This window comes from Oncorhynchus keta, chromosome 9, assembly GCF_023373465.1.
Source record: "Oncorhynchus keta strain PuntledgeMale-10-30-2019 chromosome 9, Oket_V2, whole genome shotgun sequence".
Lineage (NCBI taxonomy): Eukaryota > Metazoa > Chordata > Actinopteri > Salmoniformes > Salmonidae > Oncorhynchus > Oncorhynchus keta.
This window is the reverse complement of record NC_068429.1, coordinates 12,534,546-12,562,091: the sequence shown is the minus strand read 5'-3', so window position 1 is coordinate 12,562,091 and position 27,546 is coordinate 12,534,546. Positions and strand designations below refer to the sequence as shown.

Below are 27,546 nucleotides of genomic sequence, written 5' to 3'. Positions count from 1 at the left end.
TTTTTTTTATAAAGCTTAGCACTTCATTAAGAAACAACTGAATGGTTGGCCAAGTACTTGTTCAGTTAAGCATGTGTTAAGATGCAATGCATTGGATTGGAAGTGGATTCCCATAACACAGAATGCATGCATTCTCTTGCTAACACAATGAAACAGTCCCATGCATGGATACCAGTGTACTCAGAGGAACCACACACAGTAGAGGAGTCGGGTGGCAGCTTCTCGATAGCTAACCCAGGAAGGAGTGCTCTTAAGCGGGCATTAGTGCAGGGAGAAGCAGGGTAGGGTAAGGGATAGAGGGGTAGGAGGCATCAGCTCTTTTCCAATAGACAGAGGGACCAGTGTCTATCAGTCCTGGAGATCTAGACAGGGTGTGCAGGTTTTTATTCTAGTCCTTCACTAATACATCTGATTCAACAGTGCTCGAACAACCCCGGAGGGCCCAAGGACCAGGATTGAACAACACTGCCTCAGAAGGTCCCTCCCAAAGGAAACATACCCTCTTCGATAGTCATTGGGCTCGCTGAAGAACCGTCCCATTTCACGCATGTTTTTGTCGCTCGTGGTCTCATAATGGCTCCTGAGGTTTGCGGTCTGTCGAGTTTATGTGTGTCTGAGTGTGTGTATATGCGCACAGGCGCAAGTTATGGCTAGTTAACTGAGCGCCCTATCATGACTGACACACAGAAAGGTCAACGTCCATGGGAAGCGTTGTGCCACTCTCACGCGCCGCTATCAGACATGGCTAGTATGGAATGTGCTACAAATAAAGCTGGCTAAACTTAGCTCCCATGACGCTCTTGACTCCCGTACTGCACATTAAATATCACTATCATTCTATCGTTCATTCAGCATAAAAGTATGTTTTTTCCCCCTTAAACAGGAATTGTCCGTAAGTATTGCAAAAGAAGTTGAAAGTAGCCTGGGTGTAGTATAGCCTGGGTGTAGTATAGCCTGGATGTACTAGCCTGGATGTAGTATAGCCTGGATGTAGTATAGCCTGGATGTAGTAGCCTGGATGTAGTATAGCCTGGATGTAGTAGCCTGGATGTAGTATAGCCTGGATGTAGTATAGCCTGGATGTAGTATAGCCTGGATGTAGTAGCCTGGATGTAGTATAGCCTGGATGTAGTAGCCTGGATGTAGTATAGCCTGGATGTAGTATAGCCTGGATGTAGTAGCCTGGATGTAGTATAGCCTGGATGTAGTATAGCCTGGATGTAGTAGCCTGGATGTAGTATAGCCTGGATGTAGTATAGCCTGGATGTAGTAGCCTGGATGTAGTATAGCCTGGATGTACTAGCCTGGATGTAGTAGCCTGGATGTAGTATAGCCTGGATGTAGTAGCCTGGATGTAGTATAGCCTGGATGTAGTAGCCTGGATGTAGTATAGCCTGGATGTAGTATAGCCTGGATGTAGTAGCCTGGATGTAGTAGCCTGGATGTAGTATAGCCTGGATGTACTAGCCTGGATGTAGTATAGCCTGGATGTAGTATAGCCTGGATGTAGTAGCCTGGATGTAGTATAGCCTGGATGTAGTATAGCCTGGATGTAGTAGCCTGGATGTAGTATAGCCTGGATGTAGTATAGCCTGGATGTAGTAGCCTGGATGTAGTATAGCCTGGATGTAGTATAGCCTGGATGTAGTAGCCTGGATGTAGTATAGCCTGGATGTAGTATAGCCTGGATGTAGTAGCCTGGATGTAGTATAGCCTGGATGTAGTATAGCCTGGATGTAGTAGCCTGGATGTAGTATAGCCTGGATGTAGTAGCCTGGATGTAGTATAGCCTGGATGTAGTATAGCCTGGATGTAGTAGCCTGGATGTAGTAGCCTGGATGTAGTATCCTGGATGTAGTAGCCTGGATGTAGTAGCCTGGATGTAGTAGCCTGGATGTAGTAGCCTGGATGTAGTATCCTGGATGTAGTAGCCTGGATGTAGTATAGCCTGGATGTAGTAGCCTGGATGTAGTATAGCCTGGATGTAGTATAGCCTGGATGTACTAGTCTGGATGTAGTAGCCTGGATGTAGTATAGCCTGGATGTAGTAGTCTGGATGTAGTAGCCTGGATGTAGTATAGCCTGGATGTAGTAGCCTGGATGTAGTATCCTGGATGTAGTATAGCCTGGATGTAGTAGTCTGGATGTAGTAGCCTGGATGTAGTATAGCCTGGATGTAGTAGCCTGGATGTAGTAGCCTGGATGTAGTATAGCCTGGATGTATTATAGCCTGGATGTAGTAGCCTGACTGTTCAAGCAATCGACAAGGATAGATCATTTTCAACAAGGGCGAATTGGCTATGAAGCAACAACACACTGTCAACGGGCTATGTTGAAAGTGCCGAATCACTTTTAGGTCGTCCATCCTCAACTCTTTCAGGCCGCTGGAGGCATATCAGTTACATGTTATGATGGCATCACCTGATAGCGCTCCTCCTTCCCTTTCTGCATATCGGGTGGGATTATAGTGGAAGCTCATGACAGAGCTCCCATAGGCCTTGCATTATGCATAAAGTGGGTGTCGAGTTACGGTGAGCCTCCTCCGAGCCAAATTAAAACCCCTTTGAAGACCGTTGCTCATTTTGTAGAAAAGCCACAGTCACCTTCTCAATTTCAGTTTGTCTTGCAGATTGTATCGTCATTCATTAATTTGTGCTCATCACAATTGTAGTTTTGGTTCTGATAATGTGATGGCTTTAGATGTACTGTGACCTGAAATCCCATCTGAAATCCCATCTGCTGACAGACTGATGACTACACTTTCCACTTTTGTGGATGTTTGTCAAAATAAAACTGAGTTCAACATCTGTAGGTATCTTGTATCTTAATGTATTTATAAGAATTCTGAATAAATGAATGAATGTCCAGTGTACAAAAGCATCAGAACGCCTAGCTCTGGTACAGAGCGTTAGTGTGCCTTTCTCAACTACTTAGTAGAATAGTTGAGAAAGGCACACTGGACCAGAGCTACGAAACGCCTACTATTACAATGACTTCAACTCTGTTCAAATGAGGAGATGGGGAAAGTGGTAAACAAATTATCAGGATGGGGTTGGAGTTGGGGGGAGTTGGGGGAAGTTTCTAACACTGCTTCTTTACATGCCATGCAGTCTTCGTAAAACAAAGATGAGCATCACACATGTTAGATGAGACAACAATGTTCTGAGACCCAGAGACTAGGCCTAATCTTGAGTCTAAACCCATAAACCACACTTTGATCCATCCCTTCATGCCATGTCATTGGGATGTTCCACAGGGGTGGAAAGATCTACCAGAGTGCACCACTTAGGGAAGGATTTGGGGGGTGAGGTTTTAATGCCCAGAATACTAAACCATGTATCTAAAACGTCAGCCTCTCTCTGGCTGTGAGTGTCAATCAAATTTAGGGAGACAAATTTCCTGAATTCTCATTCAATCTGGTCATTCATTTTATTTGTATTTTTTTTACCATTCTGCGCATTAAAGATGAGGATGTATTGGAGACACGTGCGTCTAACGTGGTCTGTGATGTGAGGTGTGAGCAGCAAGGCAGAGACAGGCACAGCATTCGTCCGTAACAGCATGGTCAGCGCGTGCTGTTAGTGTGTGTGGTGGGGGCTAACACTTTAGCAGACGCCTCCGTCATAAGGCCTTCATAACACTGTCATAACATGACATAATGATACCATCATTAAACAAGCCTTTGACATGGCAGACGAGCGACGACAGCTGTCCTCTTATGAAAACTGAGCTTTTGCCGTTGTCACCAAAACAACGTTGCATGGGAGAGCTAGCAAACTAGCTAGCTGGCTAGCTCTGTTTTTCCCAAACCGGTTCTTGGGGACCCCAAGCTATTTCACACATTTTTTCAGCTACAACACTAGCACACCTGAATCAGATATGTTTTTTCTTGAATAGACTAAAAATGTGCAACAGCTGGGGTCCTTGACAAACAGGCTGGGTAACATTGGGATTACATAGCTCGTTTTCCCGAAACAACAGTTTGTGTTACGACTGTCAATAGTCAGGTGTCAAAAATGAACATGGTACTGATTGTGTCATAACCATGGCAGTGCATTGGCCCTTATGAAGAAGGGGTGAAACTAAGTGTTAGCGACTGGAGTTTGTCCGCAGGGCCTCACTTACTTTCCACTAATGACGGGCTCAGACCGTCGCGAGGTCAGGCCTGGCCTCTGCAGGTGGTTATTCCTATCGATAAGAACACAAAATGGAGGACACTGAGCGAGTCAGTTTTGTTGCGTCATTCAAGGTCTCTGTCTTGCGTCATTTCAACATCTTTTGCCCAGTTTATCCCGCTGGGAGGTCAGATAGTCTGATGAATGACTTTCTGTCCAGATGGTCTTAGATAGGTCAGTATGACACCAATGGAGTTAGACCTCGGTGCAACAGAGGATTCAGGAAGACGGGGCCTAGTTTGTACTCTGTCACCTTTTACAAAGAGGATGCAGTGACATAAATAGCCAATGTGCATCCTCATATGGAATGAACTGAGAAACAGAAGGCAACATTGAGAGCAGCACTGTGGAAGGTTAAGACAAACATGTAGGATACATATATTTAGACACAAGCAAGGATGACTTCAGTCCACTGTCTGTCTCTCAACAGAGAGATGACAACATGACTTCAGTCCACTGTCTGTCTCTCAACAGAGAGAGGACAACATGACCTCAGTCTACTGTCTGTCTCTCAACAGAGAGAGGACAACATGACCTCAGTCTACTGTCTGTCTCTCAACAGAGAGATGACAACATGACTTCAGTCCACTGTCTGTCTCTCAACAGAGAGAGGACAACATGACCTCAGTCTACTGTCTGTCTCTCAACAGAGAGAGGACAACATGACCTCAGTCTACTGTCTGTCTCTCAACAGAGAGAGGACAACATGACCTCAGTCTACTGTCTGTCTCTCAACAGAGAGAGGACAACATGACCTCAGTCTACTGTCTGTCTCTCAACAGAGAGAGGACAACATGACCTCAGTCTACTGTCTGTCTCTCAACAGAGAGAGGACAACATGACTTCAGTCTACTGTCTGTCTCTCAACAGAGAGAGGACAACATGACTTCAGTCCACTGTCTGTCTCTCAACAGAGAGAGGACAACATGACTTCAGTCCACTCTCTGTCTCTCAACAGAGAGAGGACAACATGACTTCAGTCCACTGTCTGTCTCTCAACAGAGAGAGGACAACATGACTTCAGTCCACTGTCTGTCTCTCAACAGAGAGAGGACAACATGACTTCAGTCCACTGTCTGTCTCTCAACAGAGAGAGGACAACATGACTTCAGTCCACTGTCTGTCTCTCAACAGAGAGAGGACAACATGACTTCAGTCTACTGTTTGAGCCTCCTGATGGAAGGACGACATGGAGGACAGTGTCCTGGTATGTACTTATAGGGCATTAAAGAGAGAGAGAGAGAGAGAGAGAGAGAGAGAGAGAGAGAGAGAGAGAGAGAGAGAGAGAGAGAGAGAGAGAGAGAGAGGAGAGGGGAGGGGAGATGAGAGGAGAGGAGAGGAGAGGAGAGCAGGAAGAGGAGATGGAGGATTGAGGATTCAGTGTTTCCCCTATATTCATAGCTGAAAAAAATCCTAGGGGAAAAACTGGAGGATCCCATTGTATGTGGAGCGACAGAAGGACAGGGGTAGGCAACCCTGGTTCTGAGTACCTCTGGTACTGCAGGATTTCATTCTAACCAGGCACCACACCTGTCTCTACTAATTACTTCACCAACTGAGAAGATCCATTAATTGATAAATTAAATTGGATACATTTCATCAACATGGTATTCCATGTCTAAAGCAAAACTAAAGGAAAACTTTAGGTACCTCCGGCACATCAGGACCAGAGTTGCTAACTCCCCTGCTCCAGGGGCTCCACAGTTTCTTCATGTAATTTCCCATAAGAAACCCTCTGATTAAAGAGGAGTGACTGAGTTAAAAGTATATTATAGCTGTGTTTACACAGTCAGACCAATTCTGATATTTTATTTACCACTAATTGGTCTTTTGACCAAGCAGATCAGCTCTTTTGCCAGTAACTGGGCCAAATATCAGAATTGTGCTACCTGTGTAAACAGAGGGCATATTCAGGGGCTGATTATGTGCCGAGGTCAACAAGGTCAAAGTCATGCTGTGTAGAAGACAGAGTGAAGGCCTGGTGCCGTGGTCTGTAATGTCTGTTTAAATACCATGATGACTAGTGGGAAAAGACTCATGATACTTCCTGGGAAAAGAGTCTTGTATGAGATGTACTACTTCAGATGAAAGTCACTAGTCCAGATTACAGGCCACAAAAATCCCATTTGGAGGACCATTATTTTAAGCCATTCAATAATAGCTTCTTACAAATATTTGAACTTGGGAGGGATTAGTTTGTATTACATTTGTATGGAAAATTCAGCCACAGGTCACCTACTTGAGTGATGAGTGATGAGTGATTTACAATTGAGGCATCTGAATAACAGGCTCATTACTTCAGGGGAGGTAAGTAGTGGATATATTCCAATACTTTCGACCTGACATGACCTCAACAAACTCTCTGGGAGACAAAATGGAACATAATACTCAAGTCATGTTTAGGGGGCACCAAATCCACCTTCGCTTTCAATTTAAAATTTCATATAGATCATTTGATTTAGTTTCGATCACTGTTAAAGACCACTCTTTGACTTCCCATAACATAACACCATGAATATTCTCCTGATGGAAACACATGTTTGTTTTAACATCTTTAGAACAATTGTTCAGATTAGGGATGTCAATGGTTAACCAGTTAGCTCGTTAGCTCGTTAGCTCGTTAGCTCGTTAGCTCGTTAGCCAGCCAAGATAAATTAGCCAGCTAAGATGATCACTTTAATGGTTATAATGTGTATTATTAGAGAAAGTCACAATCAACAATGGTTTAGAAAGGGAGAAGAAGTACAAGATTTGCGCTCACATGTCGCTGGCGATGGAGGAGTTTCTGGACATGGACTTGGGTGACAGGTCGTAGTCCGAGTCCGAGCGGTAGAGGAAGGACTCTCTCCGCTGACTGTGGACAAAGTTGGCCTGCAGGATGAGCCCTGACCCTGGACTGGCCATGGGGTCCAGGGGGCTGCGTCCCGATGATGTGCCATTGTCAACATCGAAGCTACGGAGAGACAGAGAGATTAAATGTTAGAAGAGAGGTGTCACATTCACAATCCAAAAATATGCTTTTGCTCATTAGCGTTGGAAGATGTACCCCTTCTTGCCCAATGAGATAATTTATGGACAATATTTCTGGAGAGCACCCCGAGGTTAAAGTTCTTTATTGAACCACGTAAGTATAGTCTCTGTAGAACTACCTGAGTATAGACTCTGTAGAACTAACTACCTGAGTATAGCCTCTGTAGAACTACCTGAGTATAGTCTCCATAGAACTATCTGAGTATAGTCTCTAGTCTCTATAGAACTAGCTGAGTATAGTCTCTATATACATAACTACCTGAGTATAGTCTCTGTAGAACTACCTGAGTATAGTCTCTATAGATCTACCTGAGTATAGTCTCTATAGAACTACCTGAGTATAGTCTCTATAGAACTACCTGAGTATAGCCTCTATAGAACTACCTGAGTATAGTATCAATAGAACTAGCTGAGTATAGTCTCTATAGAACTACCTGAGTATAGTATCTATAGAACTACCTGAGTATAGTCTCTGTAGAACTACCCGAATATAGTCTCTGTAGAACTACCTGAGTATAGTCTATGTAGAACTACCTGAATATAGCCTCTGTAGAACTACCTGAGTACAGTCTCTGTAGAACTACCCGAGTATAGTCTCTATAAAACTACCTGAGTATAGTCACTGTAGATCTACCTGAGTATAGTCTCTATAGAACTACCTGAGTATAGACTCAATAGAACTACCCAAGTATAGTCTCTATAGAACTACCCGAGGATAGTCTCTATAAAACTACCTGAGTATAGTCTCTGTAGAACTACCTGAGTATAGTCTCTATAGAACTACCTGAGTATAGTCTCTATAGAACTACATGCGTATAGTCTCTATAAAACTACCTGAGTATAGTCTATATAGAACTACCTGAGTATAGTCTCTGTAGTACTCCCTGAGTATAGTCTCTATAGAACTAGCTGAGTATAGTCTCTGTAGAACTACCCAAGTATAGTCTATGTAGAACTACCTGAGTATAGTCTCTATAGAACTACCTGGGTATAGTCTCTGTAGAACTCCCTGAGTATAGCCTCTATAGAACTAGCTGAGTATAGTCTCTATAGAACTAGCTGAGTATAGTCTCTGTAGAACTACCTGAATATAGTCACTGTAGAACTACCTGAGCATAGTCTCTATAGAACTACCTGAGTGTAGTCTCTGTAGAAATACCTGAATATAGTCTCTGTAGAACTACCTGAATATAGTCTCTGTAGAACTACCTGAGTATAGTCTCTATAGAACTACCTGAGTATAGTCTCTGTAGAACTACCTGACTATAATTTCTGTAGAACTACCCGACTATAATTTCTGTAGAACTACCTGAATATAGTCTCTATAAAACTACCCGAGTATAGTCTCTGTAGATCTACCTGATTATAGTCTCTATAGAACTACCTGAGTATAGTCTCAATAGAACTACCCAAGTATAGTCTCTATAGAACTACCCGAGTATAGTCTCTATAAAACTACCCGAGTATAGTCTCTGTAGAACTACCTGAGTATAGTCTCTATAGAACTACATGAGTATAGTCTCTATAGAACTACATGCGTATAGTCTATATAGAACTAGCTGAGTATAGTCTCTGTAGAACTACCCGAGTATAGTCTATGTAGAACTACCTGAGTATAGTCTCTATAGAACTACCTGGGTATGGTCTCTGTAGAACTCCCTGAGTATAGCCTCTATAGAACTACCTGAGTATAGTCTCTATAGATCTACATGCGTATAGTCTCTATAGAACTAGCTGAGTATAGTCTCTGTAGAACTACCCGAGTATAGTCTATGTAGAACTACCTGAGTATAGTCTCTGTAGAACTACCTGAATATAGTCGCTGTAGAACTACCTGAGTATAGTCTCTGTAGAAATACCTGAATATAGTCTCTGTAGAACTACCTGAATAATCTCTGTAGAACTACCTGAGTATAGTCTCTATAGAACTACCTGAGTATAGTCTCTATAGAACTACCTGACTATAATTTCTGTAGAACTACCTGAATATAGTCTCTGTAGAAGTACCTGAGTATAGCCTCTGCAGAACTATCTGAATATAGTCTCTGTAGAAGTACCTGAGTATAGTCTCTGTAGAACTACCCGAGTATAGTCTCTATAGAACTAACTGAGTATAGTCTCTATAGAACTAGCTGAGTATAGTTTCTGTAGAACTACCGGAATATAGTATCTGTACAATTACCTGAGTAGAGGCTCTATAGAACTAGCTGAGTATAGTCTATGTAGAACTACCTGAATATTCTCTGTAGAACTACCTCAGTACAGTCTCTGTAGAACTACCTGAGTACAGTCTCTGTAGAACTACCTGAGTATAGTCTATGTAGAACTACCTAAATATATCCTCTGTAGAACTACCTGAGTATAGTATCTATAGAACTAGCTGAGTATAGCCTCTGTACAATTACCTGAGTAGAGTCTCTATAGAACTAGCTGAGTATAGTCCCTGTAGAACTACCTGAATATAGTCTCTGGAAAAGTACCTGAGTATAGTCTATGTAGAACTACCAGAATATAGCCTATGTAGAACTACTTGAGTATAGTCTCTGTAGAACTACCTGAGTATAGTCTCTGTACAATTACCTGAGTATAGTCTCTGTACAATTACCTGAGTATAGTCTCTATAGAACTACCTGAGTATAGTCTTTGTAGAACTCCCTGAGTATAGTCTCTGTAGAACTACCTGAGTATAGTCTATATAGAACTACCTGAGTATAATCTCTGTAGACCTACCTGAGTATAGTCTCTGTGGAACTCCCTGAGTACAGTCTCTATAGAACTACCTGAGTATCGTCTTTGTAGAACTACCTGACTATAGTCTCTTTAGAACTACCTGAGTATAGTCTCTATAGAACTACCTGAGTATAGTCTCTGTAGAACTACCTGAGTATAGTCTCTGTAGAACTACCTGAGTATAGTCTCTATAGAACTAGCTGAGTATAGTCTCTGTAGAACTACCTGAGTATAGTCTCTATAGAACTACCTGAGTATAGTCTTTGTAGAACTCCCTGAGTATAGTCTCTGTAGAACTACCTGAGTATAGTCTATATAGAACTACCTGAGTATAATCTCTGTAGACCTACCTGAGTATAGTCTCTATAGAACTAGTTGAGTATAGTCTCTGTAGAACTACCTGAGTATAGTCTCTTTAGAACTACCTGAGCATAGTCTCTATAGAACTACCTGAGTATAGTCTCTATAGAACTACCTGAGTATAGTCTCTTTAGAACTAGTTGGGTATAGTCTCTATAGAACTACCTGAGTATAGTCTCTATAGAACTACCTGAGCATAGTCTTTGTAGAACTGTGTTGTGATAATTAGCAACACAGGTCAGGAAACTGACTATAGGAGACTGGCGTGTAGGTGTGGAATCTCCAGACACATAGACACAGGTGAGTTAACTAGCACAGCTAATTGGGCTGGTTAGTCAAGCCACAATGATGTCATTGTCCTCCTGCTCCGATTAAGAATGGATGTCACCCATGTTCCCTAAGTTAGGATCTGCCAAGTGGCAAACACAAAGAGGGGGGGCTTGGAGAAAGCCTGCACACCCACACACACACACACACACACACACAGACACAATAGACAGATGCATGCTTGAAAACATAATCACACAAACACAGACGTACAGACACACACAGGACCACACACACAAGGGATTCCCCAGTGTGATGTTGGGACCAAACTAGGTCCCCTACCTACATCATCAGCCTTATCTGTTTAAAGACTCTCCCTGAAGACAATTCAGCCGAAGTGGGCCACCTCACAAGGAGGCCTGGGGTATGATGAGAGCTGGCTTTATTCATGCTTCCGATTGTCCTCTATCTACTCTATCCTGTACGTCAGTCTTTGTGTGATTCACAGGGCTATAGGGACTATGAATTTCTACGCCATCATGATCTAGTTCTTCCATTGCATTGAAAAGTGTAACAGTGACTTCTCCGGTGACTTGCTTCTGTCTCAGTGTTCTTCATTTGTACAACCTACTTCTCATAGTTAGGAATGTTTAACCAAATCTTTATGAAACTCTGAGTTAGGAGTGCCGACAACTTTAGGAACAAACTGCCCAAAAGTACAGCAGCCCTGTCTAAAAGTGATCAATGAGTAGAAGTGTCAATCTCAGTTATATAACTCTATAGGGCTTACATGTACATAGTCAATTTCCTGTAAATCCACCTTCATGATAATAATAATGGTGTCAGTGTGGAACTCCAGTCCTCTTCATTAGAACCAGACGTCTTCAGGACATCTTCATGATAATAATAATGGTGTCAGTGTGGAACTACAGTCCTCTTCATTAGAACCAGACGTCTTCAGGACATCTTCATGATAATAATAATGGTGTCAGTGTGGAACTCCAGTCCTCTTCATTAGAATCAGACGTCTTCAGGACATCTTCATGATAATAATAATGGTGTCAGTGTGGAACTACAGTCCTCTTCATTAGAACCAGACGTCTTCGGGACATCTTCATGATAATAATAATGGTGTCAGTGTGGAACTCCAGTCCTCTTCATTAGAACCAGACGTCTTCAGGACATCTTCATGATAATAATAATGGTGTCAGTGTGGAACTCCAGTCCTCTTCATTAGAACCAGACGTCTTCAGAACATCTTCATGATAATAACAATGGTGTCAGTGTGGAACTCCAGTCCTCTTCATTAGAACCAGACGTCTTCAGGACATCTTCATGATAATAATAATGGTGTCAGTGTGGAACTACAGTCCTCTTCATTAGAACCAGACGTCTTCAGGACATCTTCATGATAATAATAATGGTGTCAGTGTGGAACTACAGTCCTCTTCATTAGAACCAGACGTCTTCGGGACATCTTCATGATAATAATAATGGTGTCAGTGTGGAACTACAGTCCTCTTCATTAGAACCAGACGTCTTCGGGACATCTTCATGATAATAATAATGGTGTCAGTGTGGAACTACAGTCCTCTTCATTAGAACCAGACGTCTTCGGGACATCTTCATGATAATAATAATGGTGTCAGTGTGGAACTACAGTCCTCTTCATTAGAACCAGACGTCTTCGGGACATCTTCATGATAATAATAATGGTGTCAGTGTGGAACTACAGTCCTCTTCATTAGAACCAGACGCCTTGGGACATCTTCATGATAATAATAATGGTGTCAGTGTGGAACTACAGTCCTCTTCATTAGAACCAGACGCCTTCGGGACATCTTCATGATAATAATAATGGTGTCAGTGTGGAACTACAGTCCTCTTCATTAGAACCAGACGCCTTCAGGACATCTTCATGATAATAATAATGGTGTCAGTGTGGAACTCCAGTCCTCTTCATTAGAACCAGACGTCTTCAGGACATCTTCATGATAATAATAATGGTGTCAGTGTGGAACTACAGTCCTCTTCATTAGAACCAGACGCCTTCAGGACATCTTCATGATAATAATAATGGTGTCAGTGTGGAACTACAGTCCTCTTCATTAGAACCAGACGCCTTCAGGACATCTTCATGATAATAATAATGGTGTCAGTGTGGAACTCCAGTCCTCTTCATTACAACCAGACGCCTTCAGGACATCTTCATGATAATAATAATGGTGTCAGTGTGGAACTACAGTCCTCTTCATTAGAACCAGACGCCTTCAGGACATCTTCATGATAATAATAATGGTGTCAGTGTGGAACTCCAGTCCTCTTCATTAGAACCAGACGTCTTCAGGACATCTTCATGATAATAATAATGGTGTCAGTGTGGAACTCCAGTCCTCTTCATTAGAACCAGACGTCTTCAGGACATCTTCATGATAATAATAATGGTGTCAGTGTGGAACTACAGTCCTCTTCATTAGAACCAGACGTCTTCGGGACATCTTCATGATAATAATAATGGTGTCAGTGTGGAACTCCAGTCCTCTTCATTAGAACCAGACATCTTCGGGACATCTTCATGATCATAATAATGGTGTCAGTGTGGAACTCCAGTCCTCTTCATTAGAACCAGACGTCTTCAGGACATCTTCATGATAATAATAATGGTGTCAGTGTGGAACTCCAGTCCTCTTCATTAGAACCAGACGTCTTCAGGACATCTTCATGATAATAATAATGGTGTCAGTGTGGAACTCCAGTCCTCTTCATTAGAACCAGACGTCTTCAGGACATCTTCATGATAATAATAATGGTGTCAGTGTGGAACTACAGTCCTCTTCATTAGAACCAGACGTCTTCGGACATCTTCATGATAATAATAATGGTGTCAGTGTGGAACTACAGTCCTCTTCATTAGAACCAGACGCCTTCGGGACATCTTCATGATAATAATAATGGTGTCAGTGTGGAACTACAGTCCTCTTCATTAGAACCAGACGCCTTCGGGACATCTTCATGATAATAATAATGGTGTCAGTGTGGAACTACAGTCCTCTTCATTAGAACCAGACGCCTTCGGACATCTTCATGATAATAATAATGGTGTCAGTGTGGAACTACAGTCCTCTTCATTAGAACCAGACGCTTCGGACATCTTCATGATAATAATAATGGTGTCAGTGTGGAACTACAGTCCTCTTCATTAGAACCAGACGCCTTCGGACATCTTCATGATAATAATAATGGTGTCAGTGTGGAACTACAGTCCTCTTCATTAGAACCAGACGCCTTCGGGACATCTTCATGATAATAATAATGGTGTCAGTGTGGAACTACAGTCCTCTTCATTAGAACCAGACGCCTTCAGGACATCTTCATGATAATAATAATGGTGTCAGTGTGGAACTACAGTCCTCTTCATTAGAACCAGACGTCTTCAGGACATCTTCATGATAATAATAATGGTGTCAGTGTGGAACTACAGTCCTCTTCATTAGAACCAGACGTCTTCAGGACATCTTCATGATAATAATAATGGTGTCAGTGTGGAACTACAGTCCTCTTCATTAGAACACGACGTCTTCGGGACATCTTCATGATAATAATAATGGTGTCAGTGTGGAACTACAGTCCTCTTCATTAGAACCAGACGTCTTCGGGACATCTTCATGATAATAATAATGGTGTCAGTGTGGAACTCCAGTCCTCTTCATTAGAACCAGACGTCTTCAGGACATCTTCATGATAATAATAATGGTGTCAGTGTGGAACTACAGTCCTCTTCATTAGAACCAGACGTCTTCAGGACATCTTCATGATAATAATAATGGTGTCAGTGTGGAACTCCAGTCCTCTTCATTAGAACCAGACGTCTTCAGGACATCTTCATGATAATAATAATGGTGTCAGTGTGGAACTACAGTCCTCTTCATTAGAACCAGACGCCTTCAGGACATCTTCATGATAATAATAATGGTGTCAGTGTGGAACTACAGTCCTCTTCATTAGAACCAGACGCTTCGGGACATCTTCATGATAATAATAATGGTGTCAGTGTGGAACTACAGTCCTCTTCATTAGAACCAGACGCCTTCGGACATCTTCATGATAATAATAATGGTGTCAGTGTGGAACTACAGTCCTCTTCATTAGAACCAGACGCTTCGGGACATCTTCATGATAATAATAATGGTGTCAGTGTGGAACTACAGTCCTCTTCATTAGAACCAGACGCTTCGGGACATCTTCATGATAATAATAATGGTGTCAGTGTGGAACTACAGTCCTCTTCATTAGAACCAGACGCCTTCGGGACATCTTCATGATAATAATAATGGTGTCAGTGTGGAACTACAGTCCTCTTCATTAGAACCAGACGCCTTCGGGACATCTTCATGATAATAATAATGGTGTCAGTGTGGAACTACAGTCCTCTTCATTAGAACCAGACGCCTTCAGGACATCTTCATGATAATAATAATGGTGTCAGTGTGGAACTACAGTCCTCTTCATTAGAACCAGACGCCTTCAGGACATCTTCATGATAATAATAATGGTGTCAGTGTGGAACTACAGTCCTCTTCATTAGAACCAGACGTCTTCAGGACATCTTCATGATAATAATAATGGTGTCAGTGTGGAACTACAGTCCTCTTCATTAGAACCAGACGCCTTCAGGACATCTTCATGATAATAATAATGGTGTCAGTGTGGAACTACAGTCCTCTTCATTAGAACCAGACGTCTTCGGACATCTTCATGATAATAATAATGGTGTCAGTGTGGAACTACAGTCCTCTTCATTAGAACCAGACGTCTTCGGGACATCTTCATGATAATAATAATGGTGTCAGTGTGGAACTCCAGTCCTCTTCATTAGAACCAGACGTCTTCAGGACATCTTCATGATAATAATAATGGTGTCAGTGTGGAACTCCAGTCCTCTTCATTAGAACCAGACGTCTTCAGGACATCTTCATGATAATAATAATGGTGTCAGTGTGGAACTACAGTCCTCTTCATTAGAACCAGACGTCTTCAGGACATCTTCATGATAATAATAATGGTGTCAGTGTGGAACTCCAGTCCTCTTCATTAGAACCAGACGTCTTCAGGACATCTTCATGATAATAATAATGGTGTCAGTGTGGAACTCCAGTCCTCTTCATTAGAACCAGACGTCTTCAGGACATCTTCATGATAATAATAATGGTGTCAGTGTGGAACTACAGTCCTCTTCATTAGAACCAGACGTCTTCAGGACATCTTCATGATAATAATAATGGTGTCAGTGTGGAACTACAGTCCTCTTCATTAGAACCAGGACGTCTTCATGATAATAATAATGGTGTCAGTGTGGAACTCAGTCCTCTTCATTAGAACCAGACGCCTTCAGGACATCTTCATGATAATAATAATGGTGTCAGTGTGGAACTCCAGTCCTCTTCATTAGAACCAGACGCCTTCAGGACATCTTCATGATAATAATAATGGTGTCAGTGTGGAACTCCAGTCCTCTTCATTAGAACCAGACGTCTTCAGGACATCTTCATGATAATAATAATGGTGTCAGTGTGGAACTCCAGTCCTCTTCATTAGAACCAGACGTCTTCAGGACATCTTCATGATAATAATAATGGTGTCAGTGTGGAACTCCAGTCCTCTTCATTAGAACCAGACGTCTTCAGGACATCTTCATGATAATAATAATGGTGTCAGTGTGGAACTCCAGTCCTCTTCATTAGAACCAGACGTCTTCAGGACATCTTCATGATAATAATAATGGTGTCAGTGTGGAACTCCAGTCCTCTTCATTAGAACCAGACGTCTTCAGGACATCTTCATGATAATAATAATGGTGTCAGTGTGGAACTCAGTCCTCTTCATTAGAACCAGACATCTTCAGGACATCTTCATGATAATAATAATGGTGTCAGTGTGGAACTCCAGTCCTCTTCATTAGAACCAGACGTCTTCAGGACATCTTCATGATAATAATAATGGTGTCAGTGTGGAACTACAGTCCTCTTCATTAGAACCAGACGTCTTCAGGACATCTTCATGATAATAATAATGGTGTCAGTGTGGAACTACAGTCCTCTTCATTAGAACCAGACGTCTTCAGGACATCTTCATGATAATAATAATGGTGTCAGTGTGGAACTACAGTCCTCTTCATTAGAACCAGACGTCTTCAGGACATCTTCATGATAATAATAATGGTGTCAGTGTGGAACTCCAGTCCTCTTCATTAGAACCAGACGTCTTCAGGACATCTTCATGATAATAATAATGGTGTCAGTGTGGAACTCCAGTCCTCTTCATTAGAACCAGACGTCTTCAGGACATCTTCATGATAATAATAATGGTGTCAGTGTGGAACTACAGTCCTCTTCATTAGAACCAGACGTCTTCAGGACATCTTCATGATAATAATAATGGTGTCAGTGTGGAACTACAGTCCTCTTCATTAGAACCAGACGTCTTCGGGACATCTTCATGATAATAATAATGGTGTCAGTGTGGAACTACAGTCCTCTTCATTAGAACCAGACGTCTTCGGGACATCTTCATGATAATAATAATGGTGTCAGTGTGGAACTACAGTCCTCTTCATTAGAACCAGACGCCTTCAGGGACATCTTCATGATAATAATAATGGTGTCAGTGTGGAACTACAGTCCTCTTCATTAGAACCAGACGTCTTCGGGACATCTTCATGATAATAATAATGGTGTCAGTGTGGAACTACAGTCCTCTTCATTAGAACCAGACGTCTTCGGGACATCTTCATGATAATAATAATGGTGTCAGTGTGGAACTACAGTCCTCTTCATTAGAACCAGACGTCTTCGGGACATCTTCATGATAATAATAATGGTGTCAGTGTGGAACTACAGTCCTCTTCATTAGAACCAGACGTCTTCAGGACATCTTCATGATAATAATAATGGTGTCAGTGTGGAACTACAGTCCTCTTCATTAGAACCAGACGTCTTCAGGACATCTTCATGATAATAATAATGGTGTCAGTGTGGAACTACAGTCCTCTTCATTAGAACCAGACGTCTTCAGGACATCTTCATGATAATAATAATGGTGTCAGTGTGGAACTCAGTCCTCTTCATTAGAACCAGACGTCTTCGGGACATCTTCATGATAATAATAATGGTGTCAGTGTGGAACTCCAGTCCTCTTCATTAGAACCAGACGTCTTCAGGACATCTTCATGATAATAATAATGGTGTCAGTGTGGAACTCCAGTCCTCTTCATTAGAACCAGACGTCTTCAGGACATCTTCATGATAATAATAATGGTGTCAGTGTGGAACTCCAGTCCTCTTCATTAGAACCAGACGTCTTCAGGACATCTTCATGATAATAATAATGGTGTCAGTGTGGAACTCCAGTCCTCTTCATTAGAACCAGACGTCTTCAGGACATCTTCATGATAATAATAATGGTGTCAGTGTGGAACTCCAGTCCTCTTCATTAGAACCAGACGTCTTCAGGACATCTTCGTGATAATAATAATGGTGTCAGTGTGGAACTCCAGTCCTCTTCATTAGAACCAGACGTCTTCAGGACATCTTCGTGATAATAATAATGGTGTCAGTGTGGAACTACAGTCCTCTTCATTAGAACCAGACATCTTCAGGACATCTTCATGATAATAATAATGGTGTCAGTGTGGAACTCCAGTCCTCTTCATTAGAACCAGACGTCTTCAGGACATCTTCATGATAATAATAATGGTGTCAGTGTGGAACTACAGTCCTCTTCATTAGAACCAGACGTCTTCAGGACATCTTCATGATCATAATAATGGTGTCAGTGTGGAACTACAGTCCTCTTCATTAGAACCAGACGTCTTCAGGACATCTTCATGATAATAATAATGGTGTCAGTGTGGAACTCCAGTCCTCTTCATTAGAACCAGACGCCTTCAGGACATCTTCATGATAATAATAATGGTGTCAGTGTGGAACTCCAGTCCTCTTCATTAGAACCAGACGTCTTCAGGACATCTTCATGATAATAATAATGGTGTCAGTGTGGAACTCCAGTCCTCTTCATTAGAACCAGACGCCTTCAGGACATCTTCATGATAATAATAATGGTGTCAGTGTGGAACTACAGTCCTCTTCATTAGAACCAGACGTCTTCAGGACATCTTCATGATAATAATAATGGTGTCAGTGTGGAACTACAGTCCTCTTCATTAGAACCAGACGCCTTCGGGACATCTTCATGATAATAATAATGGTGTCAGTGTGGAACAGTCCTCTTCATTAGAACCAGACGCCTTCGGACATCTTCATGATAATAATAATGGTGTCAGTGTGGAACTACAGTCCTCTTCATTAGAACCAGACGTCTTCGGACATCTTCATGATAATAATAATGGTGTCAGTGTGGAACTACAGTCCTCTTCATTAGAACCAGACGCCTCTCGGGACATCTTCATGATAATAATAATGGTGTCAGTGTGGAACTACAGTCCTCTTCATTAGAACCAGACGCTTCGGGACATCTTCATGATAATAATAATGGTGTCAGTGTGGAACTACAGTCCTCTTTCATTAGAACCAGACGCCTTCGGGACATCTTCATGATAATAATAATGGTGTCAGTGTGCAACTACAGTCCTCTTCATTAGAACCAGACGCCTTCAGGACATCTTCATGATAATAATAATGGTGTCAGTGTGGAACTACAGTCCTCTTCATTAGAACCAGACGCTTCAGGACATCTTCATGATAATAATAATGGTGTCAGTGTGGAACTACAGTCCTCTTCATTAGAACCAGACGCCTTCGGACATCTTCATGATAATAATAATGGTGTCAGTGTGGAACTACAGTCCTCTTCATTAGAACACAGACGCCTTCGGGACATCTTCATGATAATAATAATGGTGTCAGTGTGGAACTACAGTCCTCTTCATTAGAACCAGACGCCTTCAGGACATCTTCATGATAATAATAATGGTGTCAGTGTGGAACTCCAGTCCTCTTCATTAGAACCAGACGCCTTCGACATCTTCATGATAATAATAATGGTGTCAGTGTGGAACTCCAGTCCTCTTCATTAGAACCAGACGCCTTCAGGACATCTTCATGATAATAATAATGGTGTCAGTGTGGAACTACAGTCCTCTTCATTAGAACCAGACGTCTTCAGGACATCTTCATGATCATAATAATGGTGTCAGTGTGGAACTACAGTCCTCTTCATTAGAACCAGACGTCTTCAGGACATCTTCATGATAATAATAATGGTGTCAGTGTGGAACTCCAGTCCTCTTCATTAGAACCAGACGTCTTCAGGACATCTTCGTGATAATAATAATGGTGTCAGTGTGGAACTACAGTCCTCTTCATTAGAACCAGACATCTTCAGGACATCTTCATGATAATAATAATGGTGTCAGTGTGGGACTACAGTCCTCTTCATTAGAACCAGACGTCTTCAGGACATCTTCATGATAATAATAATGGTGTCAGTGTGGAACTCCAGTCCTCTTCATTAGAACCAGACGTCTTCAGGACATCTTCATGATAATAATAATGGTGTCAGTGTGGAACTCCAGTCCTCTTCATTAGAACCAGACGTCTTCAGGACATCTTCATGATAATAATAATGGTGTCAGTGTGGAACTCCAGTCCTCTTCATTAGAACCAGACGCCTTCAGGACATCTTCATGATAATAATAATGGTGTCAGTGTGGAACTCCAGTCCTCTTCATTAGAACCAGACGCCTTCAGGACATCTTCATGATAATAATAATGGTGTCAGTGTGGAACTCCAGTCCTCTTTTAGAACCAGACGCCTTCAGGACATCTTCATGATAATAATAATGGTGTCAGTGTGGAACTCCAGTCCTCTTCATTAGAACCAGACGCCTTCAGGACATCTTCATGATAATAATAATGGTGTCAGTGTGGAACTCCAGTCCTCTTCATTAGAACCAGACGCCTTCAGGACATCTTCATGATAATAATAATGGTGTCAGTGTGGAACTCCAGTCCTCTTTCATTAGAACCAGACGCCTTCAGGACATCTTCATGATAATAATAATGGTGTCAGTGTGGAACTCCAGTCCTCTTCATTAGAACCAGACGCCTTCAGGACATCTTCATGATAATAATAATGGTGTCAGTGTGGAACTCCAGTCCTCTTCATTAGAACCAGACGCCTTCAGGACATCTTCGTGATAATAATAATGGTGTCAGTGTGGAACTCCAGTCCTCTTCATTAGAACCAGACGCCTTCAGGACATCTTCGTGATAATAATAATGGTGTCAGTGTGGAACTACAGTCCTCTTCATTAGAACCAGACATCTTCAGGACATCTTCATGATAATAATAATGGTGTCAGTGTGGAACTCCAGTCCTCTTCATTAGAACCAGACGCCTTCAGGACATCTTCATGATAATAATAATGGTGTCAGTGTGGAACTACAGTCCTCTTCATTAGAACCAGACGCCTTCAGGACATCTTCATGATCATAATAATGGTGTCAGTGTGGAACTACAGTCCTCTTCATTAGAACCAGACGCCTTCAGGACATCTTCATGATAATAATAATGGTGTCAGTGTGGAACTTCCTCTTCATTAGAACCAGACGCCTTCAGGACATCTTCGTGATAATAATAATGGTGTCAGTGTGGAACTACAGTCCTCTTCATTAGAACCAGACATCTTCAGGACATCTTCATGATAATAATAATGGTGTCAGTGTGGGACTACAGTCCTCTTCATTAGAACCAGACGCCTTCAGGACATCTTCATGATAATAATAATGGTGTCAGTGTGGAACTCCAGTCCTCTTCATTAGAACCAGACGCCTTCAGGACATCTTCATGATAATAATAATGGTGTCAGTGTGGAACTCCAGTCCTCTTCATTAGAACCAGACGCCTTCAGGACATCTTCATGATAATAATAATGGTGTCAGTGTGGAACTCCAGTCCTCTTCATTAGAACCAGACGCCTTCAGGACATCTTCATGATAATAATAATGGTGTCAGTGTGGAACTCCAGTCCTCTTCATTAGAACCAGACGCCTTCAGGACATCTTCATGATAATAATAATGGTGTCAGTGTGGAACTCCAGTCCTCTTCATTAGAACCAGACGTCTTCAGGACATCTTCATGATAATAATAATGGTGTCAGTGTGGAACTCCAGTCCTCTTCATTAGAACCAGACGCCTTCAGGACATCTTCATGATAATAATAATGGTGTCAGTGTGGAACTCCAGTCCTCTTCATTAGAACCAGACGCCTTCAGGACATCTTCATGATAATAATAATGGTGTCAGTGTGGAACTCCAGTCCTCTTCATTAGAACCAGACGTCTTCAGGACATCTTCATGATAATAATAATGGTGTCAGTGTGGAACTCCTCAGTCCTTCATTAGAACCAGACGTCTTCAGGACATCTTCATGATAATAATAATGGTGTCAGTGTGGAACTCCAGTCCTCTTCATTAGAACCAGACGCAGGACATCTTCGTGATAATAATAATGGTGTCAGTGTGGAACTCCAGTCCTCTTCATTAGAACCAGACGTCTTCAGGACATCTTCGTGATAATAATAATGGTGTCAGTGTGGAACTACAGTCCTCTTCATTAGAACCAGACATCTTCAGGACATCTTCATGATAATAATAATGGTGTCAGTGTGGAACTACAGTCCTCTTCATTAGAACCAGACGTCTTCAGGACATCTTCATGATAATAATAATGGTGTCAGTGTGGAACTCCAGTCCTCTTCATTAGAACCAGACGTCTTCAGGACATCTTCATGATAATAATAATGGTGTCAGTGTGGAACTCCAGTCCTCTTCATTAGATCCAGACGTCTTCAGGACATCTTCATGATAATAATAATGGTGTCAGTGTGGAACTCCAGTCCTCTTCATTAGAACCAGACGCCTTCAGGACATCTTCATGATAATAATAATGGTGTCAGTGTGGAACTCCAGTCCTCTTCATTAGAACCAGACGCCTTCAGGACATCTTCATGATAATAATAATGGTGTCAGTGTGGAACTCCAGTCCTCTTCATTAGAACCAGACGCCTTCAGGACATCTTCATGATAATAATAATGGTGTCAGTGTGGAACTCCAGTCCTCTTCATTAGAACCAGACGCCTTCAGGACATCTTCATGATAATAATAATGGTGTCAGTGTGGAACTCCAGTCCTCTTCATTAGAACCAGACGTCTTCAGGACATCTTCATGATAATAATAATGGTGTCAGTGTGGAACTACAGTCCTCTTCATTAGAACCAGACGTCTTCAGGACATCTTCATGATAATAATAATGGTGTCAGTGTGGAACTCCAGTCCTCTTCATTAGAACCAGACGTCTTCAGGACATCTTCATGATAATAATAATGGTGTCAGTGTGGAACTCCAGTCCTCTACATTAGAACCAGACGTCTTCAGGACATCTTCATGATAATAATAATGGTGTCAGTGTGGAACTCCAGTCCTCTTCATTAGAACCAGACGTCTTCAGGACATCTTCATGATAATAATAATGGTGTCAGTGTGGAACTCCAGTCCTCTACATTAGAACCAGACGTCTTCAGGACATCTTCATGATAATAATAATGGTGTCAGTGTGGAACTCCAGTCCTCTTCATTAGAACCAGACGTCTTCAGGACATCTTCATGATAATAATAATGGTGTCAGTGTGGAACTCCAGTCCTCTTCATTAGAACCAGACGCTTCAGGACATCTTCATGATAATAATAATGGTGTCAGTGTGGAACTCCAGTCCTCTACATTAGAACCAGACGCCTTCAGGACATCTTCATGATAATAATAATGGTGTCAGTGTGGAACTACAGTCCTCTTCATTAGAACCAGACGCTTCAGGACATCTTCATGATAATAATAATGGTGTCAGTGTGGAACTACAGTCCTCTTTCATTAGAACCAGACGCCTTCAGGACATCTTCATGATAATAATAATGGTGTCAGTGTGGAACTCCAGTCCTCTTCATTAGAACCAGACGCCTTCAGGACATCTTCATGATAATAATAATGGTGTCAGTGTGGAACTCAGTCCTCTTCATTAGAACCAGACGCTTCAGGACATCTTCATGATAATAATAATGGTGTCAGTGTGGAACTACAGTCCTCTTCATTAGAACCAGACGCCTTCAGGACATCTTCATGATAAAAATAATGGTGTCAGTGTGGAACTCCAGTCCTCTTCATTAGAACCAGACGTCTTCAGGACATCTTCATGATAATAATAATGGTGTCAGTGTGGAACTCCAGTCCTCTTCATTAGAACCAGACGCCTTCAGGACATCTTCATGATAATAATAATGGTGTCAGTGTGGAACTCCAGTCCTCTTCATTAGAACCAGACGTCTTCAGGACATCTTCATGATAATAATAATGGTGTCAGTGTGGAACTCCAGTCCTCTTCATTAGAACCAGACGTCTTCAGGACATCTTCATGATAATAATAATGGTGTCATTGTGGAACTCCAGTCCTCTACATTAGAACCAGACGTCTTCAGGACATCTTCATGATAATAATAATGGTGTCAGTGTGGAACTCCAGTCCTCTTCATTAGAACCAGACGTCTTCAGGACATCTTCATGATAATAATAATGGTGTCAGTGTGGAACTCCAGTCCTCTACATTAGAACCAGACGTCTTCAGGACATCACAAAGGGAGGATGCCAGAAGAAAAAGGCCATGGAAAGAATTATAGTTTAAGTTCACCCTGTTCTCTGGAAGCAGATAATGACAAATTATTTTTTGATTCCTCTCCTAAAAAGGAGAAGAGGAGCCGGTCCTGCTGACAAAATAAGAACACCTTGACAAGAGAACACCATTATTCAAGGTGTATTTATCTTTTACTTCTCTTTTAAACTTGTGGAGCCTTGTGTTTTGGCTCCGGGAGTGAAAAATGTTTCAGTGCTGCAACCATCTCTCCGAGGCCAAGGATATCATTCTGAACTCTCATTTCTCACTTTGTTTTTGTAGTTCAGTACTTTTCCTTCTCATTTTAAATGCATTTTATTTTAAAGTGGCTACACAGAACTTTTTCCTATAGTGGTGCTCAAGCCAAAAGGGGTCATCTGAATGGACAGAAATAGTGTCAAAAAATGACCTAATTGGGCAGAAAAGTACACATCTCACCATAGTGTATTTCTAACCAAAGAAATGCAGAGTAAGTACTGATACTTGTCAAAACTACCCATCTACTTATTCCTAGCCCGGCTGTACAGATGTCGGATCTTAACTTGATCACCATGTTGCAGGAGAACTTGCAATGCAGGACATTTAAAAAGTGTAGTGTATTTGAGGGTTAAAAAGGCTTCTGAAGTTTGTAATTGTATATTCCTGCTGTAGCAAACTGGCTCAAATGAAGATCCAACATCTGTACACACCCTTGGAATTTTCAGTCAGTGAGACAAAGAGGCCTATTCCCCACATACTCGACTGCTGACTGAACAGGCCTATTCCCCATATACTCTACTGCTGACTGAACAGGCCTATTCCCCATATACTCTACTGCTGACTGAACAGGCCTATTCCCCACATACTCTACTGCTGACTGAACAGGCCTATTCCCCACATACTCTACTGCTGACTGAACAGGCCTATTCCCCATATACTCTACTGCTGACTGAACAGGCCTATTCCCCACATACTCTACTGCTGACTGAACAGGCCTATTCCCCACATACTCTACTGCTGACTGAACAGGCCTATTCCCCACATACTCTACTGCTGACTGAACAGGCCTATTCCCCACATACTCTACTGCTGACTGAACAGGCCTATTCCCCACATACTCTACTGCTGACTGAACAGGCCTATTCCCCATATACTCTACTGCTGACTGAACAGGCCTATTCCCCATATACTCTACTGCTGACTGAACAGGCCTATTCCCCATATACTCTACTGCTGACTGAACAGGCCTATTCCCCATATACTCTACTGCTGACTGAACAGGCCTATTCCCCATATACTCTACTGCTGACTGAATAGGCCTATTCCCCACATACTCTACTGCTGACTGAACAGGCCTATTCCCCACATACTCTACTGCTGACTGAACAGGCCTATTCCCCACATACTCTTCTGCTGACTGAACAGGCCTATTCCCCACATACTCTACTGCTGACTGAACAGGCCTATTCCCCACATACTCTACTGCTGACTGAACAGGCCTATTCCCCACATACTCTACTGCTGACTGAACAGGCCTATTCCCCACATACTCTACTGCTGACTGAACAGGCCTATTCCCCACATACTCTACTGCTGACTGAACAGGCCTATTCCCCACATACTCTACTGCTGACTGAACAGGCCTATTCCCCACATACTCTACTGCTGACTGAACAGGCCTATTCCCCATATACTCTACTGCTGACTGAACAGGCCTATTCCCCATATACTCTACTGCTGACTGAACAGGCCTATTCCCCATATACTCTACTGCTGACTGAAGAGGCCTATTCCCCATATACTCTACTGCTGACTGAACAGGCCTATTCCCCACATACTCTACTGCTGACTGAACAGGCCTATTCCCCACATACTCTACTGCTGACTGAACAGGCCTATTCCCCATATACTCTACTGCTGACTGAACAGGCCTATTCCCCACATACTCTACTGCTGACTGAACAGGCCTATTCCCCATATACTCTACTGCTGACTGAACAGGCCTATTCCCCACATACTCTACTGCTGACTGAACAGGCCTATTCCCCATATACTCTACTGCTGACTGAACAGGCCTATTCCCCATATACTCTACTGCTGACTGAACAGGCCTATTCCCCACATACTCTACTGCTGACTGAACAGGCCTATTCCCCATATACTCTACTGCTGACTGAACAGGCCTATTCCCCACATACTCTACTGCTGACTGAACAGGCCTATTCCCCATATACTCTACTGCTGACTGAACAGGCCTATTCCCCACATACTCTTCTGCTGACTGAAAAGGCCTATTCCCCATATACTCTACTGCTGACTGAACAGGCCTATTCCCCACATACTCTACTGCTGACTGAACAGGCCTATTCCCCATATACTCTACTGCTGACTGAAGAGGCCTATTCCCCATATACTCTACTGCTGACTGAACAGGCCTATTCCCCACATACTCTACTGCTGACTGAATAGGCCTATTCCCCATATACTCTACTGCTGACTGAACAGGCCTATTCCCCACATACTCTACTGCTGACTGAACAGGCCTATTCCCCACATACTCTACTGCTGACTGAATAGGCCTATTCCCCATATACTCTACTGCTGACTGAACAGGCCTATTCCCCACATACTCTACTGCTGACTGAACAGGCCTATTCCCCACATACTCTACTGCTGACTGAACAGGCCTATTCCCCATATACTCTACTGCTGACTGAACAGGCCTATTCCCCACATACTCTACTGCTGACAGAACAGGCCTATTCCCCACATACTCTACTGCTGACTGAACAGGCCTATTCCCCACATACTCTACTGCTGACTGAACAGGCCTATTCCCCACATACTCTACTGCTGACTGAACAGGCCTATTCCCCACATACTCTACTGCTGACTGAACAGGCCTATTCCCCATATACTCTACTGCTGACTGAACAGGCCTATTCCCCACATACTCTACTGCTGACAGAACAGGCCTATTCCCCACATACTCTACTGCTGACTGAACAGGCCTATTCCCCACATACTCTACTGCTGACTGAACAGGCCTATTCCCCACATACTCTACTGCTGACAGAACAGGCCTATTCCCCACATACTCTACTGCTGACTGAACAGGCCTATTCCCCATATACTCTACTGCTGACTGAACAGGCCTATTCCCCATATACTCTACTGCTGACTGAACAGGCCTATTCCCCATATACTCTACTGCTGACTGAACAGGCCTATTCCCCACATACTCTACTGCTGACTGAACAGGCCTA

At 42.5% G+C, this 27,546-nt stretch overlaps 1 protein-coding gene across 12 annotated transcripts in view; it reads right to left on the bottom strand.

Moving 5' to 3' along the window:
* LOC118388049 (cAMP-specific 3',5'-cyclic phosphodiesterase 4D-like) overlaps nt 1-27,546 on the bottom strand; it is a 469,033-nt gene that overhangs the window by 77,469 nt on the left and 364,018 nt on the right. For 8 of the 12 annotated variants that reach the window (XR_008142771.1, XM_052525216.1, XM_052525222.1 and 5 more), the window contains 2 exons: nt 6,937-7,128; nt 4,126-4,188 (listed from right to left, as the gene is read on the bottom strand). Coding sequence is in view for 11 of the 12 variants with exons in the window: in XM_052525216.1 (XP_052381176.1) it covers nt 4,126-4,188; nt 6,937-7,128 (255 nt within the window). In the remaining variant the exon portion in view is untranslated. The remainder of the gene's footprint in view (nt 1-4,125; nt 4,189-6,936; nt 7,129-27,546) is intronic. The other 4 variants (XM_052525217.1, XM_052525226.1, XM_052525219.1 and 1 more) reach the window with 1 other exon arrangement.